The sequence below is a fragment of the Hippopotamus amphibius genome, chromosome 9 (genome assembly GCF_030028045.1).
Source record: "Hippopotamus amphibius kiboko isolate mHipAmp2 chromosome 9, mHipAmp2.hap2, whole genome shotgun sequence".
NCBI classification, from domain to species: domain Eukaryota; kingdom Metazoa; phylum Chordata; class Mammalia; order Artiodactyla; family Hippopotamidae; genus Hippopotamus; species Hippopotamus amphibius.
This window is the reverse complement of record NC_080194.1, coordinates 61,079,161-61,102,004: the sequence shown is the minus strand read 5'-3', so window position 1 is coordinate 61,102,004 and position 22,844 is coordinate 61,079,161. Positions and strand designations below refer to the sequence as shown.

Sequence of the window (22,844 nt, the reverse complement as noted above, 5' to 3'; positions counted from 1 at the left end):
TCAAGAACTACTCTTAAAATCGTGTTCCACTAAAAACAAATGGTCAAAATTAATGTTCAACTTTAGTTAACAGCACTGTACCAAGGCTAATTCTTAAGTTTTGTAAATGCTCTATGGATATGTAAGATTTTTAACATATAGGGAAGATTAATATAGCATATAAAAACTGTACATTTTTGCAACTCTTCTGTAAATCTAAAATGTCAAAATAAGAGATTAAAAAATAAAAGTTAAAATTCTTAGCACTTTTCTTCCTTTATACTAGTAAACATACCATCAGAAAAATGGTGTTTTATGTTTCCCATGTTGAGTTAGCTGTCAGATTAGTTATCAAGCATATAATAAACCTAGCTTTGACTGCTTTGCTATAGTAATTACTACGAATGCTGAGAAAGATGAAGCATTTCTAGAGAAACGATAAAGTTAACAAGCAATTTTTTGACAGATTGATAAATTAAAACTCATTCAATTTAATTATATTGATAACTGTGTCCCTGTATATATGAGTTTAAGATAATTGTTACTTAGATTTTTATTTGGGCAACAAATTCAGAGGTTCAGAGGAGTAAGAAAGGAAATAGAATGGTCACTAGTATAACCGGACTAAATACGTAAGTTGTATATATATAATGTGTGTGTATATGTTTATAAAGGTCAGTGCTTTGTAACTAACTCTTAGGTGAAAATACACTTACTTTAAACAATATTTTAAGGGCTCATAACATATTAAGATATTGCTTAGGGGAAAAAGCATCAAGAAGGAATGATCAGAAAAGGGTCTACTAAGCATTACCTCAAACCAAATCAATTATCAATCCTTCCCCAAAACAAATAAATAAGATTTCATGTCTCCAAATGAACCCAGGTTCCAAAATTACAAACGATAACTTAAAAAAATTTAAATACAACCCCAACTACTAGAAGGATATACTCTACTTGGGTCCATCCTTCACTGCAAAAATTTCTCGGCATGGTATTTTAGTGTCATGAAAGCTGGCTGCCAATTTTCCTGTCTTTATATGTAATACAGCTAAATCATTTAATAATTACATAACTATATTTAATAGTTATTTGTTAAGGTTAGTAGACTAAGATATACTTTTAATTAAAATTGTACTTCTGCAAACTTTTCTTTATAAGAAGTCCATTAATACCAAGAAAAGGAAAACAATCAAGGAGCTTAAGAAATAATCATTTTAATCTATATAAACATACTTTATATGCAAAGATATTAAGTTCTGCCAGAGTTTCAGCCTTCATAACATGTCTTAAATATCAGTTTTCTTTGTGAGCTCTGCACTGCCTCAATAAGTAACTATCCTTTAATGGGTTCAATTAGCATAAACAATCTAATTCTGTGATACCTATATGTAATCAAATACAATACATAATCAACACTGTATCACCTAGAATTGTCAAGCTGTTCATGAAAGCCTTAAAAAAAGAAAAAAAAAACTCCAAAAAGAAAAGCTATTTTATTTAACAGTAATAGCTGTCATAAATCAAAGCTTAAATATTTACTTTTCGATACCCTAATATTTCCATAAGCCTTTCAGTCTATAATTTTACAGACAGTTTTCCATCAGGGAGGCCAGATAATATATATAATTTATCTTCGTAACTAATAAAAGATTCTAAGAGGGTATAGGCTATAAATTAGGTACAATTCAGTCATAACACCATACAAAGACCTTATAAATTATCAGGAAAGAGATGTTTAACATTATTGCTTAGTCTTATAAAATGGTGAATTTTAACCAAATTGATACCTTTATACTCTTATTTATAATGTTTCCTATACTCTTATACCATACTGCTTGGCAAGTTATATAGGTACTGATGTAATTTTTAATCCAATTAGTTGTAAATGAATTCTAATTTGTTAATCAATGCATATATCCCCCGCTACTACTTACTACACTACTTCAAGTTAATCCCCCTACAAAGCGTAACTGTTGAGTGGAAAAAGCAATGCAGAGCTTCATCTCTTCCTTAAAGATTTTCAAGTATCACAGGAACACAAACTCATGAAAAAACTCAAAAATTTGACATTCCATCTTGCTTTACTAATTACAGGATAAAAGAAAGAGATGTAAAAACAAATGTTTCTTTACATTTCTCTGATTAACATAATATACTAAGAAATACTGTAACTGTTGTGAGCTATTTTCTAGCTCCTTCAAGTATAGGACACAACTACAGTTTTAATAGCGAGGAGAAACAAATAATCAATCTTGGGTAACTCAAAACAGATATGGGAGGCACAAAAAGATAAACTGACTTTGGCTTGAACCTACTGTAGACCCTGAAATGCCAAATTCAACAACAACAAAAACAAGAACAAGAAAACAAAAGTACAGCAGCCAGCCACCACTTCACCACATATTAAGGATTCTGAAATAGCCAATAACTTTTTTTTTCCTTCTCAACTCATTCTGTTGTATCTTCTTTTTGTTTTTCCTGGTTTTTGGCTGCAGGCAGTTCAAGGCTTGCCCATTGCATAGGTTCAGCTTTTCTCATGGTGATTTCAATCTTTGTTGCAGTCATAGTTACATAACTTCGCTTTACATCAATTACCTGCAACATATCAAAGACAATTACAGTACACCTGGGTGGTTTTATTAGAGGCAAGTATGTCTAAACAATTTCATGCCTATGCCTACTGCTAATAGTCAAAATTTCAAGCTTCTAAGGCCATTTCTATCACTAAATTGAAACTTTTTGGTAAGAAATAACAGTAAGTTATATATTTACTTTGCATCAATGCTTACTAAAGCACTGTCTTTTATTATACGATGGTATTTTAAATATTAAGAAAAAATTCTGCTGGATTCATAATACTTACACCCCATAATTTCACATTTTGATGAAATTCCTTCTCTCCTTCAAATACAATGTGCACATTTAACTGAAAAAGAAAAAGCTGATTAATTGATCAAAACCAAAGTAAAGATTTATGATATAAAACACTGATTATAAAAATAAGAAGATACCGATAAAAATCATTTAAGTTATTTTAAGGAACTGCTACTACTGTACTTTTTGGAGAAAACCACTAACAGTAAAGAAAAATCAACTTGGAGTCTCATATTGAGAACTAAGTACCATTATTATTTGATATTCTAAGCTACTACAGTATCTCCAAAATGCTTCAGAAATGACTCTACTATGCAGAAACTTTCATTTAAAATAACTTCTGTGAAAGTAATTTCACACTATTTTTTCAAACGGGAAAGAGTAAAAGATCTTAAAAACAGCTCAAATAAGATCAGTATAATACATTAAGAATAATGTATAATTTTTACTCAAAGATATTTAGTGTACTTACCAATGTACTATTTGCTACTACATGACTAAGTTCTGGAAGTGAATTTTTAGCATATACTGAAATAGTGACTTCACCCCCAGTCTGATGCCAGTCATGTCTACATGGAACAACCTTTTTCCCCTGTAACGTAAGAGAAACTTTATGAATTTACAAAGTGCCACATAATTAAAAAAGAACAATTTGGCCCACCTAAATTGAGAAAAAAATATCACACATAACTGAGCCCTTAATGTTTTTAAGCACAAACAACTTCTAAAGCTCCCATCAAGAAGTTCAACCAGTAAAATAAAATAAAAACAATCTTTATAGTTTTATGATTTGAGAACACACTTTTGAAGACTGAAGTGAGAAACACATTTGCTTAGCGGGATAAACCAATGTCTTAACCTCATGCATAAGAACTTTCCATTTATTTTCTACAAATTGAAAGTTGGGGAAAAATAACTGACTAGTTATAACTATCTGTTGTTGTCATTTAATACTTTCCTCTTATAATAATATCGAAAAAAGGGTGAGAATTTGTGGAAGTAATCTTCTGATTACTATTATGGAAATAATTATTACCCATGAGTGATACACTGCTATAACAATAACTAAATGAAAGACAAATCGTGATCTGTTCTGTAACTGAGGGTAATTTAATGAAACTGTGAGACACCACTGTTTTAAAAAGCAATATTTATATTTTCATAGAATTATACTAACTGAATTTAAATTACTTATATCATTTACATTTTTTTGCCCTTACACACCTGGTTTAGACACAATGCTTGATAACTACATGCATTAAAAAATAACAAAAAATTTGTCTCATCAAGGGTCATATGGAAACTTTTGCACATAAACAACATTTTATTTTTTCAAAGCAAAACCTGCAAACTTTTGAAGCTTGGAGAAAATACAGGGAGATTTAAATTTTTCCTAATAGAACACTCCTAGAAATTTTGTGGTAGATAAATTATTATAACAATTGATACATTTGTAATACCTAACATGTGTTACTAAAAAGCAGAAACTATAAAATATGCAAATGCAGACTAAATGAACTCCTAAACTAATTTGAACATAAAGACACACATACTGAAAAGCTTCATTGTCTGGAGGTTGTTAGTGCCAATACAGTACATAAAACTAATTTAATATATTATAAGATACATTAATAATAGCTAACAAACACTTATTTAGCAATTAATTGCTTGCCTTCTTACAATTCAATGGGATTTGGGGGGATTATTTGCATTGACGCAAGTCTTTTTAAAATGCTGTCAGAGAAGCAGGAACTGATGCTTTCTATTTTCTTTTGATCAATTTCCTGGTAACAAGCAGAGGCTTTCAAAACAATCCCAATGAAACAAGTCTGCAACCCTTCTCTTTGGTCACTAGGTAGAGTATTTGTACTTCTGTAAATGGCTGCATGTCATGAGGCCAAAAGAGAATTAGAGGTTTAAGTGCTTAATAACATCAAATGACTAGAAAAGTGATTTTTAGAAAACAAAAAGTGGGAACAAGGTATGGAATTACAGAAAAATATGCTTTGAAAATTTAGGCTGGCTTAAGTATTTCACAAAAACCTACATATCTGCATCAACATACATTAATGGTTATTCTGATCAATAAGCAGTGCTTTGAGAGCTTGACTCAGATTAACTTTAGTTTTTAGGCTCATCAAACTTTACTTTGTGAGGGAGAGAAATACTTTTTTTTTTTTTTAGTCTAAAGACAATAATCTCAAATCTCTTGACTCAGGTAAATACACTCCAATAAGCTATTTTTAAAATGCTACTTATGGGACTTCCTAGGTGGCACAGTGGTTAAGAATCCACCTGCCAATGCAGGGGACATGGGTTTGATTCCTGCTCCAGGAAGATCCCACATGCGTTGGGGCAACTAAGCCCGAGCACCAAACTACTGAGCCTGCGCTCCAGAGCTCGCGATCCACAACTATTGAGCCCGTGTGCTGCAACTACTAGAGCCCATGCTCTGCAATAAAAGCCACCACAATGAGGAGCCCACTAACCACAATGAAGAGTAGCCTCTGCTCGTCGCAACTAGAGAAAGCCTGCGTGCAGCAACGAAGACCCAATGCAGCTGATAGATAGATGGATAGATAGATTAAAAAAAAAAAAAAGCTACTTACAGCATCCTTTTTAGTCCACATGTGCTTCCCTTTTGTACAGCCCTCTTGGGCTAAGAATGTATTAAAATCAGAAGTTTTTCTTCTACAACAGCTCCAGTATTTCATCCTTTAAATTATTACAGAAAAATTTCAGAAATAAAATCTCACAATCAAGTTCAGAAGTGTTATCATAAGTGACTTAAAAAAAAAAATAAGTGTGTAACTTTAGTATCTTCCAAGTGTCTAAATTACTAAACAGTTAAAACTACCAGAAGACTATGCGAACCTACTGTATAGCACAGGGGACTCTACTCAATGCTCTGTGGTGACCTAAATAGGAAGGAAATCCAGAAAAGAGGGGATATATATGTATATGTATGGCTGATTCACTTTGCTATATAGTAGAAACTGGCACAACATTGTAAAGCAACTTTACTCCAATAAATGTTTAAAAAAACAACAAAAAAAACCAACCATATGCCCCACTAAATATAAAAACAAAAAAAACCCCCAAAACCCCAACAACAAAACAAATAAAAACCAAAAAAGCTATCAGAAGACTAAAGACCAGAATGCCATTTAGTATAGTAACTGTAGAGTTCCTGAGTGAAGATGCTTATAACTATCACAAAATCCAAAATCAGCTTTTCACTGAGAGTTCACATGCCAGTCTCCTCATGAGGCTACCATGAAGTGGTATGAATAAAAATGGAAAACCTTCATATTTTAATAAACCAGGAAAGGGAGAACATGCAGACAAACTAAAAGCTACTGTTTACACAACCTGTGATGGTCAGTTCCAAAGTAGGTGAAACCCACTATTATTTACTTGAGAAAAACCTAATACTGGAAGACAAAAATTACAGTAAAACTTTGGGTTTGAGTCCTGAAGAATATGGAAGCAAAGTGGAAGATTTTAATACAGTATGGCATTTCTATAACCTATAGTGTAATATATTAAGAGAGGCTCTCAAGTGAGGGCTGTGGAAAAGTATGAATTTTCTCAGATGCCTCAGTGTTGGTGTCTTAGTGTCCCAGGGCCCAAAATTCCAAATGTCCTACAATGCACAGGACAGTCCTTCAAAAACAAAAACAAAACCAAAAAACAAAAGGAAAAAAAAAAAACCTATTCAGCTCAGAAAGAGTACCACACTATAATACAAGGGAATATGGAAAAACATATGACATTTGAATCATAATGGCCACTTCACTGTAATCTTGTTTCAGTTTTCCCATGTGTAAAAAGAAGATAAAACCCAAATTTCTAGGTTATTGTAAAGATTATATGACAATGTAAGCAAAATACCTAATGTTGCTGCCTGGCAAACAAGGTTTAAAGGCATATTAACATTGCTAACATCTACCATAAAGTTTTAAATAGTCTGGTATTAAGTTACCCTTCATGGAAAATAGGTGCTCCAGAATGATATACACAGACTTCTTCTAGACTCTGTGGACCCTGATATGTCTAAAAGAGGAAAACAAAAGAAAAAAATTAGTTTCGTATCTTGATGTTACATTTCACATGTATTTGTAAGTACTGGTGACCTCTATGAACTATGAAAATGCCCAAGAGATAACAATTACCTAGAACATTCATAAATTCACCTCAGGCCTTTCCAATAAGGAATGAAAAATGATTCCTTTTCGGAAATGCTTAAGTTTCAGTTCCCTGTGAAAAAGGCAAATATAAAGTAGGTAACAGGATGTATTCAGATACTTTCAGACTTTTGCATATGAGGACACATCCAAACATATTCAGGTATGTTCTACAAATTTACAGAACAATAACTGAAAACAAGAGATTAGTACTCTCATCAGAAATATAGTTACAGGATGATTTATGTGCATAGTAAACGCTGTGTGAACATTATGAATTAATATGGAAAATTTAATAAGCAATTCTGGAAGTCCCAGAGTGATAATTTCTTATCCCTACAAAGGGTAAAATGAGCTGCAGACCTATATATATATCCAGGATTTGTCTGGAAGATCCAGGGCCCATTGCTGCTGTAGATGAAGGCTCTACAGATGAATTCACAAAAAGTTATGTTAATAAAACATAGATGCAGCCAGTAGTATATTTTCTGTCTATTTTGGTATTTATAGCAACCATTCTACAGTTACAGAAAACAAAATTCTGTACGTTTACTTTTTGTAAATTTAGATTACGGGGTGTATGTACCTCCGGAAGATATTCCATAGGCACGCAAAACACAGCATGTTAGATTCTGAACTTGTCCTCTTCAATTTCTTTTTACCCTCTACCCATATGTAGTCTATCACAAAATCCTGTCAATATGATTTATAAACCTCTATCAGTTTAATTTGCCAAACTTCCTCATGATCACTCGCAGATTTCGGGCAATGAAACTATGCTAAAAGAGTCTAATTCATTTCTCTGCCTTCAATTTCTGGACTCCACTATCTAATTAAAACATGTATTACTCTCATTTAAAATCCTTTAATTATATATCCCTCACACCATATATAATAATCAGTTCTAGGTGGTTTGCACATTTAAATGTGCCTCTATATATGAGAAAATACTCATGGCCCTAAAATAAATGGATCTCAAAATAAATGGATTTCTTAAATAGGACACAGAAAGCCCCAGTCATAAAGGAAAAGATGAACAAATTAAATTTCATGAAAATTAAAGAGACTGTTTATCAAAAGTAAGACAATAAAAAGGTATAGCCTCTCTCTCTGACAGAGGACTTGCAGCTAAAACATATAAAGAATTCCTAAACTCATTAAGAAAAAGTCAACTTAATCAAAAAACAGATAAAAGATTTTGGACATGTCACAAAAGAGGATACCCAAACAGCCAGTAAACATACAAAAACGTAGTCAACATCATGATCAGGGGAGGGCAAATTAAAACCACAATGGGAACATTCCATATCCACCAGGATGGCTAAAATATAAAAGACTGGTATTCCAAAGTGTCACCAAGTGTAGAACAAATGGAATCAGCCTCATACATTGCTGGTAAGAGTGTAAATACAACCACTGTGTAAACCTATGTGGGAGGAACTGTTAAAGCTAAATACACACACACACTCTCTATGAACCAGCAACACGATTTCTAGTCATACACCTAAAAGAAATGTGTACATGTGTCCTAAAAGTCATGCACAAAAATGTTCATAGTAACATTAATCAAAAAAAAATCACAGGATAGTAGAAAGGATAAACTGATCAGGACATTCAAACAATAGCATGTTTTAAAGCAATGAAAATGAACAAATTATAGCTATATGAAACCAAGATAACCAACAAACATTTTATTAAGCAAAGGAGGACAGACATGAGGACCTGTTCTATGATTCTATTTACAGTAAGTTCAGAGGTAGGCAAAACTAATCTATGTTGATAGAAAAAAGTGGTTACCTTTGGGAGAGGAAATAATGAATGACAAGAAGCATAAGGAGGGTTTTGCTTTGTGAAAATCTCTTATGCTTACATAAAATAAACTTAAATATATTTAATGTTTTATTTCAATGAAAAAACTTTAAAAAAATTTCTTCAATGGCCACCATGACCTAAAGTAAGGTTTAACTTTTGAGCAGTATAAAAGCTTTCCAGGATTTAGCCCCTCCTTATCTCTTTTAATCTCAACTTTACATCAACAAATTTTGTGCCATGATTATTGACTAGTTTTGTTTTCTGTATATTACTGCTATCACCTCTGTTTGGGATATCCCTTCCCTTTTTGTCCATTTATAGAACTGTCATTCATTTCTCAAAATTCATCTGGGGACACCTTTGGTCTGATCTTCCTCCATTACCCTACCACTTGCACTGTATCTCCTTCATTCCAAGAATTAATCATTCTCCTTTATCTATTACTTCTACTTTGTACACATGTGAATGCATTCATATTTCCATCTCTAAATGAACAAGGTGATCTCAAACTTAACAAGAAGGAAGACTGCAAACCTGCCCCCAACCCTAACTCCATTTTCTCCTTCTCAGTTAATGGTGCCATCAATCACCTAGATGCTTCACTTCCAGTTCGTTAGCAAGTCCTGTTAATATTTCCAAATAGCATTCACTGCACACGTATTTGTTACGTGCCAGGCACTGTTCTAAGCACTCAAGACACAGCAAAGAGAAAACAAAATTCTTTCCTTTCAAATCTTCAAGAAGGGAAGGGAAAGTTAGATGGGATCATAAGCAAAATAAATATGTAAAATAACTATGAGGGTGAGTCAAAAACTATCCTCACTCCAGTTATATTAAAACTTATGTAAATTCTATAGCTAGAGTGCGGATAATTTTTGACGCACCCTCGTAGTATATAATAAGGTGGTAATAAGTGCTGTGGGGAAAAAAGGAGAGTATGGAAATGTTGGAGGGTGTGTAATTACACAGAGTAGGGAGAAAGAAGCCTCGCTGAGATGTCTGATTACATCCTATATTTTACCACTCCTCAAAAACATATCCCAATGCCTCGTCTTCCACAATACCACCCTAGCTGGTTTTCCTTTCCCTGATTCCACTCCTGCCCCATTAAATTTTCCACTTACCAGCCCAATATGTCTTTTTAAAGCCCCTCCTTAAACAGACAATGGCTTCCTCTTACACTTAGAATAGTCCAAACCCTTCACTGTGGCTTATAAGGACTGCCATAATCTTGCCTGCCTCTCATACCCCCTACTTTCACACCCTTGATCAAGCCCCCACTGACCTTTCTCATAATTTCTTGAGTAGCCAAGCTCTAAAGCCTCTACACATACTACTCCCACATCTACTCCAAGGTTTACATAACTCATCTGCTACATTATTCACATTTCTGATTTAGTGTCACCATATCAAAAAGGACTTCCCTGACAGGTCCACTTAAATAGCTTCACTCTATCTTCTTGTCTGCTTTATTTTCTTCAATTCTACCTAAATTCACAGCATTTAATAACTTATTTGTTGTCCTTCCCCCAAAATTAGAGTATCAGCTCCACAAGAACGAAGATTTTTGCTTTATTTAATAGTATATTCCCAGCTGCTGAAACAATGTCTGGCATATAGTAAGTGTTCAGTAAATGCTGACTGAATAAGAACTTTTTATTCCCATAATCTATCAGACACAGTGCTCCTTAGAGAAAGAATCGCTTATCTATGCTCATAGCCCTACTACATGGAATAGCGCCCAACACATAATAAGCACCCAAATGTTTGGCTAATTGAGTCAGTCCAATTACTCTTCTCTCAAAATTAAAATTTTACTTCCATGACACAAAAGAAATCTTACAATATATACCTTTGAACACCCTCCATTTTTACATGAGGTTCCAATCTTAATTTCATCACTGTCTTCTTCTAAAACAAAGAAAAAAAAATAAAAACATTTAAAATAGAATAGTTTACTATAATGCTATTCTTAAAAAGTAACCTTTTCCACAAAACAAGTATTTCAAAAAAATTGAAACACAAAAAACCACTGATATTTTAAAATGATTTTAGATAACGAAGTTTTCTGTATGACCTTTCATGTAATATACTTAAAGGCTAATAAGAAACCAACTATTGTGATTAAGTCTTGCCTATATCCCCCAAACTGATATGTGACATGACACATTTCTATTCTACAATGTAATACTACATCCAATAACTTAACCTTATGTAAAAGAGAAATCACGAAAGGTTTACCTTTTTCCCCAGATATCAAGTGTGAGTCAGAGAATACTGAATATATTTTATATCATGTACAATGAAACATTTACAACTATCAAAAAAATTTAACTCACTGTTAAAAAGTAATGAGTAATAGAAGAAAAAAATTTTTAATTAACAGGTTCTCATTTTTAATAAAGACAAAATGGAATAAATCACATAATCATTTTGTGGTTTTACCGGCATTCAGTAAACAAAAATAAGTTCAACATAATGTACTACGTTTTTTAAAATACTGGGGTATAGCTGCTTTAAAACGTTGTTAGTTTCTGCTGTACAACCACGTGAATCAGCTATACGTATACATGTATCCCTTCCCTCTTGGACCTCCCCCTCCTCCACCCCAATCCCATCCATCTGGGTCACCACAGAGCACCACTGATCTCTCTGCACTATACAGCAGGTTCCCAGTACCTATCTGTTTTACACATGGTAGTGGACATACATCAATCCCAATCTCCCAATTCATCTGCCCCCCACCCCCACACGTCCATTCCCTACATCTGCGTCTCTATTCCTGCCCTGCAAATAGATTCGTCTGTACCATTTTTCTAGATTTCACACACGTGTTAATATACGATGTTTGCTTTTCTCTTTCTGACTTACTTCACTCTGTATGACCGACTCTAGGTCCACCCACGTCTCTATAAATGTATTTCTTTTTCATGTTTATATACAGTAAACTATCCTGCTCCTGTCTCTTTTAGATAATTGGTTAACTGAACACAAAAAAATGACAAAATACAACACAAAATCTTACCTTTCTTATTTTCTTCATTCCCCGATGATGATAGTTTAAGTTTATCAAGTGCTTGTTTCAAGGAGGCAGATATTTTTAATTCCAAATTTGTCATTGGTTCATTTGGGCTGGAGAATTTGGAAACTTTATTACCATTACTGATGTACCAAAATATTTCTTTGTACTAAAAATAAATATACTTAAAAGCCTACTTATAAGCCAAATGCCTTGTGAATCAAGTTTTTCTCATTAAAAAGTATTTTACAATAACGGCTATAATATAGCTACATTTATAAGTTTTAGCAGAAAAAGTTCTGATGTTAAATATCAAATAATCATGCTATTGTCAACACATTAAATTATTAATCAGTAGGGCTAATGGGAAGGAAGTAAAGACTAAGAATCCAGATTTGTCAAGATGAGCAACTCCAAGGAAGGGACTGTGAAGCACCTTTGCATCCCATGCCTAAGCAAAACACTGAGCATATAATAGGCAATAAATAGGTACTAAGTGAATCGATATCCCTACTGGTGGAGATAGTTCACTTTATGTGGACACTGCTACATGCATCTATAAATTCAGATACAGTTACACCACAAGGCAATTTTAGTAGGGTTAAAAAAACAGTAACAACAACGTCCCCTAACATTTCATAATGGTTAAGTGCTGTACGTACAATTTAAGGCATTTAATAAGTATTTAAGGATATTAATAAATGTAGCAATAAAACTGAAATTCCTAGGTCATTCATTCCACATTCATTTCTTAACGAAAAACCTAATGACATTGGAGGCATTAACAAAGTACATAAAAACCTATATCCTCGTAATCTATACAACACCATCCAATGAATTTAGGATAAAATATTTAATTTCTCTCACTTTCTCTTAAGTGAAATTATTAGTAGTCCATTATTTAAAAAAAAATTAACTCATTCTGTCAATTACAGTAGATTCCACTATAATATTTAATAATGAGCCATGCCCAAATTCTTGTTGTTTTCTGACATTTTCCCCCTCACTGGCAAACCAGTCAGTAAGGCATCTGATAAACTCTCTCATGATTATAAATAAGCTGGATATAGAATAAAATCATCCTAAGTAGTCTGGTTAAATAAATGAAATAAACATCAAAAAGTCTCTTAGGGTTCTTATCCTGGTGGGGTATTATTAAAGATGCTATAAATTTATTTACATAAGATCAATAAAGAAAAAGTTGGGAAAATCATGAGTCCATAGTGCGAATAAAAATATCAACAAAGGCCATGCTTGAGGCCAAAAACCACTCTGTTTTTTTAAATTCTGTATTTCGGTTCTAAAACAATTCAATATTCAAGTGCAATATGAAGAACTGGTGTAACAGTGGTACCCAACATGCATGTGTGGGAATGTAAAACAGAGTCTAGTGGATCAGAAGGGGAGTATGAAGAACCTGTATAATTCTACTGCAAAATTAGCAAAAGGTATTTTAAAAGTACTTTAACAGATATACCACGTAAACTGAATACATTAAAAATTGATCAGTAATGAGATTAACAGCTTTTAGACAACTGAAAGCAAAAGATGAGTGACTAGTCTAGTTCTAACTGGCAAATTATGGACAAATGAAAGAAACAGAACTTGACTCAATACAAGGAAAAGTTATATAACAACTTAGTAATGATAAAATGAACTGCTTTAAAATAAAAGTAAATTCTTCTTCAATAGAATTATTTGAAAGGAAATTAACTATCTTTCTATCAAGAATGTCTTAAAAATTATTCAAGAAACAGTGGTAGAATGCAAAGGAAAGCCTCTAAGTTCTTTTTCAGCTCAAACTGATTCCTTGACAAGGACAATTCCTTTATAGAATTCCACTATGCCACAGTGAAAAAGATACATGCCAAGGCACAAGAAAGATGTGTGGCTCCCCCACGCTGAACATAACTGAGTACACAGTGGACAAACGTGTACTGAAGTTTTACTATGTACATGCCCTCAAGGGAACAGAACTGAAAGGTATTACCTAAGAGAAAACCAAATGGTTCAATTGTTGGTGAACTACACAATGGCTACAAGTGATATTACGCAAAATCATAAGAGAAAATACCGGGAACAAATGCTATTATTCAAGTATGACAAAAATATACAACTGTGTAAAGTATACCTTGGCCTTTTTATTGCTTCTACTGGTTTAGGGGCTTGAATGATGTGCTCCTGAAATTTGGGTTTCAATTCAGATAGTTCTTTCTTCTCTGTAGTCTTAACTTCAGGTTTGACTGGCTCGGGTGGCTTCTCACTATTATGCCTTCCTTTCGTACAGCCCTGTTGGTGAAAGGTATTCATTTACTGAGAGTTACCCTATCATCCACTTCACATGCCATGACAGAGATACTATTTTTCAATCTTTATTAATAAATTCAGGTGCATGTTTTGAGTTCTTATATGTGAATAATGCATTTTAAAAAGGCCTTTAAATTACACTTAATAAATATCTACTTATTCTGTTAAAGGCACAGCATAAACTTGTTTACAGAAAACAAATTCTGGAGCTCTCACACAGAGAATTCTTCAAATTATTTATACTAAAGGGCCTCAATTTGAGCCTCAGTTCCCCTACTACCTAGCTATATGACCCTGAGCAAGTTAATTAATCTTTTTATAACTCAGTTTCCTCATCAGTAAAATGAGGCAACAGCATTTAGATATTTTTTGAGAGGATTAAATAAAACAATAGAATACTTCCGATATCTGGCCGGTGGTAAACATCCAATAAATGCTAGCTACCTTTTCTATATTCCATTGGGTTATACATACATTTTAACATCGCTGAAATCATTAGGTCAACGGTATGTCATTTAATTAACAACTTTAGTTTTCTTTCTTAAGGGTACACAAAAATAATAGCGCATCTGGATGGTATCTTAGATATGATAAAACTTCACTGTTCCTAAAGGCTTTAAATTGTTGCCTTTCTTCTTCTTGATGTTCTTTTAAGACTACTAACATCAAACAACAAGGACCTACTGTATAGCACAAGGAACTGTATTTAACATCTTGTAATAACTTATAATGGAAAAGAAGCTGAAAAAATAGGTATATATAAGTATAACTGAATCACTTTGCTGAACATCTGAAATGAACACACTAAGTCAACTACACCTCAATAAAAAATAAATAAAAAGCTAAAGGAAAAGTAGTAAGCTACAGGAAAAAAAATTCTAGGGTGTAATTTTGATGTATATCAAGGAATAAAGTACACTAGAAATGAGGAGAAAAAAAAGACTACTAACATTAAAAACAAACCTAAACTGACAAGTAGTTACTTAATATCTTGAAACTTTAATCTTTAAAACAGAGAAATTCCTTATATTAAATACCATAGAACGGAGGTGAGCTCCATTTTAAAAGAAAGGTACTATCTGTAAGTTAACAGGGACTAGTCAATACATCTCCAAAATCAGACTCCTCAGATCTCAAGCTCCCCATAATAAGTACTTTTGGGGAGATAATCTAGGGGAAAAAAAAATTAATACTTACCACAATGCTTAAAAAGTCAGAAAAATCAGTTGTTCTTCTCTTACAGCATGACCAACCCTAAGAAACATGAGAGTGGAAAAAAATGAAAACTATTTGCATGAGAACCACAACCCACTAAAACACTGTACTTATCTCCTGGAATCCCGAAGTGACCTGTATGCATATAATTTTATAGTTTTAAAGTGTTATAAATAATTCATCTAATCAGGTGAAGTGATTATTAGTCTCTGACTTAAAAAAATGAATTAAAGTGTTAAAAGTGATTTGTGTTGTGATCCATGATGAAAGGAAGCACCTTAAAATATGGAAACAGAAATTGCTTCTGTTTTCAAGAATAGTACTTGATTTTTAGAAGAAAGGATTTTATAATTTCTAAAAACTATTTTAAAGGATCTAGGGAGTAAGTGAAATGCTTTACTTTAAAAATCCAGTAAGTTAGAGATAACAATTATAATAATTCAGTTTCAAAACAAACTCAGCATAGTTGTTTCTCAAAAATAAGCATCCTATTTTCAGAAAAACAATTTATGTAGCAGCTTAAGCACTGTTAGATCTTTCAAGGTTAAATGATCTTTTCAGTTAGAAGCACACAAATACAGAAACTGTAATGCAGTATGAGATTTCTGAACAAAGTATCAAGTAGCTAAACAATAAGTGGCTTTAAGTTATCACTTATAATTCCAATGTAGTACAAAGGATAAGGAAATAAAAATGCAGCAGTCTCAAGGCTTCGGATGCCTCGAATTCAGAATAAGGGTCAGTTTTGCTCATATCCATGTGGGCCTCACTGTTTTTCGCAATATATGCATGAAGAATTTGGTAGTGACTTGAAGTTTTTTAAACAGAAAATGTTAAATATTCTACAATTCATGTTTTCCTTTATTCTGAAATTTAATTTTCTTTTACTCTGAATTGAGACATAGATCAAAGACTACTAATTACTACAAAATTAAATACAAGGTTGAATCAGTAGAGATAATATTGTCACCAGTAAAGTTATTCTATATGAAAAAAAGCTTTATTGTTTTAATTCTAAGTAAAGAACTAGGTATTCTGGGAATACTGGGATACATAAATGACATAGATTGTTTTCAACTGCCGATCTGAGAACTATGGTAGTCCTCAGTAAAATGTGAAAAGGAAATTAAAGTATGCAAAAGTAAAGGGTTGCAAACTTAAGGACTGTTCTTTTCCCTAAATATGTCTCTTCTAATTTGAATATTAAAATGTTTTTTCTTCTGTTAATGCACTGTTTAACTTCTTGGTTAAACAGAAAACTGACAACAGTAGACACTATACTTACATATTCTGCCTGAAATCTACTGAGCTGTGATATTCAGTAGTCTTGGAAAGTCTAGGTCTTCAAGAAATGTTTATAAAGACAATAAAAATAGTGGAATTGGAGCAGAGAAACAAAAATACTTCAAAGTAAAATCAAAGTTTAATCAGTAATTAACAGTTTGGTAGTAAAAAGAGAAGCAATGGACTAAATGACTATAAAGTTAGTGATATCATGACTAGCAGCAGCAAAGTTGAAAGGCGGGCTGTTTTTGGAATAAGGGGTCACTTCAGAACTCATCTGTGGTTGCCAATGACACACATAAATAAAAATATGTTACAGAAGTCACTGGCATAGAGGTGAGAAGAACGAATGATCTGAGTGAGAGAAAACAAGAAGCCAAAACTGAGTGAAGTATGCCCATGGTTAGGAGATAGGAGGAAAACACAGGAAAATAAAGTACAATAAGAAAAACAGAGTAAATGGCAAGTCAGGAAAGATAAAATCCCCTCACCCCCAGCAAAAATAAATATTCCCACAGAACCACAGTTTCCACCCCCATAAAAGCTTGTAAAGAGGCTAAAAAAGATGTGAGGAGGAGTCAGGTCGCAATGTGCCAGTATTGAATGTTTGTTCTGTTTTTCTCACGTAGAACTAACCACATTAACATAAACTTGCTATCTGCTTGTACATCACTGTTTACACTTGGCTAATGGTTAAACACCAAAATGGTCCAACTACTCCCTGAAAGGTAAAATTAGAAATTCAAAGGGTATCAATAACATATAAAGACACAGGACTGTATATGTTCTTAAGAATACTTAAAACCATGGCAGCCACACTGCAACATTTTCTTTTGAGATCTACAATGGAAAATGTACCACATTATTGTAAATTTTAAAAGATCAATAAACCCAACACAAAAACCCTGATCAAACAATATTCTATTAATTCTCTAATTCTACAGAACATCAAGGAAAACAGCTGGCATTTCTTTTCTGAACAGTATTACCCTAAATTTACGTCTGTCCCAAGAGCTGGCATCAGATGTTTATAACAATCTTTCCTAAAAGTCAGAGCTGCTCTTATTAGACAACACCTGCCTGATATATTGAAAGATTAAGAGTCAATACAATTGCTTTCATTTCCCCTTAAAGGTAAGAAAGTGAAGAAATGAGGGGCATAGAAAATGAGAGTTGGGCTAAAAATAACAATTTTATAACTGGAAAAGCCCTTAAGATCACCATCTACTATCTTCTTTGCCTTTAGTGGAGCACTTGCTTAAAGCACCCCAAAATGGTCATTAAGAAAGCAGAAAGTCACAAGCGAGGGGAAAAAAATGAGAAAATAAAGATTTAGTATTATACCTCTGAATTTACTACACCAATGTGAAAAGAAATGTATCAAGTTCCTACCTTTAACGCATCATGAAAGACTGGAACACCTGGGTGGTATGTGCAAGCATCTGGTCAAAAACAAAGGAAAAAAAAAAACATCTTAAAATGAAGACAACTCATTACTTCCTTCGGTGTTAAGATATAATCCTTTTTCCATATGCAAGTAATACTTTTCCTTAAAAATTCACTAATGCTCGAGTTTGATGCATGACACAGTGCTTAATATAACACTGTATTAAAATAGTAAAGGTTAAAACCCTAATTTGAGTATGATAGCTATAAATAAAAACACAAATAGTTCAAGTATGACAAATTATGTTTTGTATTCCTCTAACCTTTGTAGTAAAACTGTTTAGCACCCAAACTTCAAGCTCCAAATTTTGACCATCATATTTCAATTCTGTTTTTACAAAAATACTATCAAATTTAAATGTTCTTATGTGCACTGGCCCATAAAGGTTGTCCAAGAGATTCCCTAAAAGGATATTGTGGAAGAATAGGTTCAAATGTTTTTAAACTGATACAATATCTAATTCCTAATTTTCCTACATAGGTGTCAATTCCTAGATATAAACCTCATTAAAAAGAGGTTTAAATTCTACAATCTATTTTCAGGCTTGTCACTGTCAGTCTATTATTACACTATCCCCTCCCCATTACACCATCAATTTTTACTTAACTCTTATGAAAATGGACTCATTACAATATGTAGATTACATTAAAAAACAACAACAACAAAAACAGATAATAGACTACACTTATTCCCTAGCTAGACAGAACCATGAGCTCAGAAAAGGCAGGTCATCTCCACATCTGTGCAATTTTATTATAAGGCTACTTTGTTCAACCTTTCATGTCTGTTTAGCTCTCAACTGTCTACAACCTCTGATTCCTGGCGTTGCCTTAAAATGATTAATTTCTGGTACTTATCTCCTTATTGCTGTATTAAGTCAGTATGGTTTCCTTCGCTAGTAACCAGGTACTACACAGAGACCATTCTAGCTAATGAAGCAAGAAAGTGTCAGGTATTTTCATGGTACAGTAAGTAAGCCCAGTTTAGAAGATACTATTAATTAAGGGTAGTAGTGGAGTTGAGGGCTGAAAACGGAAATTCAAAGCAGAAATGAATATGCAGAGGAATCTGAAGTTGAGAGAGGAATGAAAGAGAACAGATAGAGTATTTTCAGATATCAAATTTACAGTCAGAAGCATGAAACACAATGTCTGACAGTAAAAGGTATGCTCATAAAAATGGACAGTTCTGGCAGAAAGGCAGCAGGAGTGAGTCAGGTCTTAACCATACAACTAGTATAAACAAAATGTGAAAATCACTGCTAAGTAACAAGCAGATGGACATTTTCCTCTCTGGTCTTTTTTTTTTTTTTTTAATCAGGTTTGCCAGCTTTGCCCAAGGTAATATTATGGGTAAGAAGCTACAACACAATAGTGGTTAAGAGCCAAGGGCTTTTAACATTGAGTCTGACCCTGGCTCAAATGCTGGCTCTGCCTCTTGGCAGCTGTTTCAGTTTCCTCATATGTGTGGATTGAATAAAATACTGTTTGTGAAAAGGTGATTCTTCCAAAATAGCTGTTTTAACATACGCAAGTTACCATGTCTCTTTAAAACACTCATTTAACTTTTGTTTCACACGAAAATGTCTCATCATCTTAGAAGTCTTATTTTAGTCAATACACAAGGTCAAACCTCCCCCATCCTATAAAACTTTCTCCTGATCAACTCCACAGTTTGCTTCTAGCTCTTGTCTTTTCTCCTTATCCCCATTTTCCACCACCCAATTTACTTGGAATATTTATTCTAAGCCTCTAAAATAACCCCAATTTTGCTAAAGTGAATAAACTTTCAGCAACCTTAATGGAACTCCCTGCTGAATTTAGTATTGTTGATGCTCAATCCTTGAGACTCTCTACTCCTCTGGTTTTCCTGGCTTCCCTTATCTCTTTCCTTACGCACTGTACCATTTCACACACATAGAGCTGACTTCCAAAAAATTGGCTGTATCTCCCCTTAAAATTAGGCTGGTCTATAACACCCTGTAAATAAACATTGTCCCAGTCAACAAAGCAGCAGTCTTTCCACTTTAATATTAAAGTAGAATATGTGCAGACACTAAAGCAATTTACTTCTTACACAGTAAAGGGCTTTGAAACCCCTCAATCCTCGATTTTTTCATACACTGAAGTCTCATAATTTTCTCCCTGAACTTGATATTAATATCATAAAAAATTATTAAACTTATCTTTCCCTCAGAATACTACGAAAGATCTCATCATTTTAAAGTATGTCCCCAATTCAGCTGTGTACCAAGATAAACATTCATACATCTCAGAGATCAGAAAGTTTTAAAGTATCGATTTTAATCTCCTACACAATGAGACACCACATTGCTACCATGCTGAACTGTGCTTCTCTATTAAACGGGTATAACAATGCACACTTCACAGGGTTGTTGTGACGATTAAATGAGATAACATAATAAAGTGATAGACCAATGTCTGGCATATAGAAAACATACAATAAATGCTAGTCGAATTTGAGAAAGTGGTGTAACTGCCTACAATTTTCAGGAAATCAGCTCACTTCTTTATCCCATTCACCTACCAAAATTCAAATCCATTGGTTAGTTTCTATTGTTCACCTAGTCTAGTCACTAACTTTCACTTTACATACTTAACTCTACACCTGGGTGCTACAGAGAACATTCAATCAGTGCATCCCGAAGACCGCGTGGTACTAAAACGGGAAGGCCACCGTAAAAATACCCAGCAAACATGGCTACAAAGTAAAGGATGAGAAATGTACCTCCCACTTAGGCAGATGTATCAAAACAGCGTAAAGATACAGAACAATTTTCTTAATCAGAACGCTTTTCAAAAACGTAAGATTAAAACAGTGAGTGGGTCGACTCCACAAATCGACAGCCGGCTTTCAGACAAATACACTTCCATACTAATAGAAGGAGGCCGAACTGAAACGCTAGGATAACCTTCCCGCTGGCCAACCTTCCAATGTCTGTCTGTCTCTGAGACACACACACACCCTCCCCACACCCCCCACCCCGCCAAATCAACCGCAAAGCGAGCCCAGAGCACCTGGTTAACTTTTGATTCCACTAAGAGACGCAGGTGTGGGGGGCGGGGGGGTGCGAGGACACAGATGTTCTAAAATCTAGGCCGATTAGAGAGGGAGCGGACGACTGCAGGAAACACGTGCACCCGGCGGCCCGGCGGCTGCAGAAGGAGGGGTTCAGATGCCGTTGCCCGGGCGCCCGCCGAGCTGCCCCGAGCACCTGGGGGCGGGCGGCCGGCAGGCAGGAGGCCGGCGGCCGGCCGGCCGGGGGCAGCTCGGTGACGGCTTGCAGGGAGACCCGGGATGCTCTCGGGCCCAAGGGCGTCCCCGGGAGGAGGCGGAGCGGCGAGAGCGCCGGTGGCGCCCTTCTCTTACCATCGGAATTGGTCTCGGGATCGAAGCGCTGGCCGCAGCCTCGGTTGTAGCACAGCAGGGCCATTGTCTCCTCCCGCTGCTCCGGGTCAGGCCCAAACGCCGGGAACCGGCAGACGCTACCTCTCTTACTCCCCGGTCGCAGCCACCGGTCTGCGGGCAGAGGCGGCTGCCGGCTTCCGGAAACGGCCAGTTCCGCTTCAGGAACCTTCGCGAATTTTCCGGTCGCGCAGGCGCAGAGGCGATGGGAAGAGGCGGAGGAAGCGCGGGCCTCGGAGCGCCGGCGGCCGGCGGGCTAGCGGCTTCTAAGTGGGACTCGGGTGGGTGGGGGCCAGGGTCGGAGATGAAGCCCGGATATTTGCGGGAAAGAAACCTTAAAGGTTGGAAATGTGGGCACCCGGCGCACTGACGCGCTCTCTCCGGATCTCCTCGCTCCTTATTGGCTTGCGGGTATCAGGCGCAGCAAAGGGACCGCCCTGCCTTCTCGGCCCCCGCAGCCCGTCATCCTTCTTCCTTTGAGACTGTAATTACAAATAAAAGCACAGTCGATATGTTTGCTCATTAGCTGCCTGACAGTAAGTCAGGCAGTATTTCTGAATCCTTTTCCTGGAACGTGATTGCTTAATAAATGATGAGGGGATGGTTGACGAATCTTCCTCTGTGTCTCAACTGTCTTGATCTCTAGAAGCATTGAAGTGTAGGCATCCGGAGCACTTCTAATAACGGAGTAATTGTGGTCAAATCACCTTGAAAACACAAAGTACTTGAAAATCAGAATATCAAAGAAAAGTTGCTCAATTACAGTGCTAGAATGATCACTGTTGCTCTAAGACGCTGGGGTAATTGTTATTATTTCATGTTAGCTTCCATTTAATCAGTTTGCAATACTGAATTCTCCAATTCTGGAACCTCTGGTAAAATTTTATCAAAAGCATCATGAAAAGTGCAGTGATACATTAACGGGCACAAGCAAACAACTCTTGCATGTTTCCCAAACTTGGTGTATTTGAAATAAAAACAAATGCTTCTTGATAACACATACTAAACAAACAAAATGGTAGTATCAGTATTTCTTAAGTAGAAACGAGAAGCTATACAATGTTTCTAGTGATCACAAGTCTGTTAACGAAAAACAAGCGCAGTCCTCCCACCCCAATAAAGACGACATCTCATTTTCCCATATTCCATTCATCAATACCTAGAAGTATTAAATTTTTCTGTAGTCATTCTAACGTAGGTATATACAATGTTGTATTCTCCTTTATTTTACCTAAGGAGTATTTTTCTGTTTTGTTTCATAATCACATTGCGAATGATGAAGTAGAATTCT

The 22,844-nt window shown here is 35.0% G+C and overlaps 1 protein-coding gene across 1 annotated transcript; it reads right to left on the bottom strand.

Annotated features, from left to right (window-relative positions):
• Positions 1-521: 521 nt before the first annotated feature.
• CHORDC1 (cysteine and histidine rich domain containing 1) lies at positions 522-21,706 on the bottom strand. The gene is made up of 11 exons (XM_057749155.1): positions 21,518-21,706; positions 18,073-18,122; positions 15,379-15,435; positions 14,006-14,163; positions 11,881-11,987; positions 10,708-10,766; positions 6,842-6,912; positions 5,466-5,571; positions 3,329-3,448; positions 2,846-2,908; positions 522-2,577 (listed from the first exon to the last, which is right to left on the bottom strand). The coding sequence occupies exons 1-11, from the start codon at positions 21,579-21,581 to the stop codon at positions 2,431-2,433; spliced, it is 1,002 nt and encodes a 333-aa protein (XP_057605138.1). The 5' UTR covers positions 21,582-21,706; the 3' UTR covers positions 522-2,430.
• Positions 21,707-22,844: the final 1,138 nt, after the last annotated feature.

Coding starts and splice junctions, on each gene's coding strand:
- CHORDC1 (XM_057749155.1), bottom strand. CDS start 21,581: ATGGCCCTGCTGTGCTACAACCGAGGCTGCGGCCAGCGCTTCGATCCC. Junction 15,436..18,072: donor TCTTTCATGATGCGTTAAAG/GTAGGAACTTGA, acceptor CATGTTTCTTAG/GGTTGGTCATGCTGTAAGAG. Junction 6,913..10,707: donor AAAATGGAGGGTGTTCAAAG/GTATATATTGTA, acceptor TTCCTCTTTTAG/ACATATCAGGGTCCACAGAG.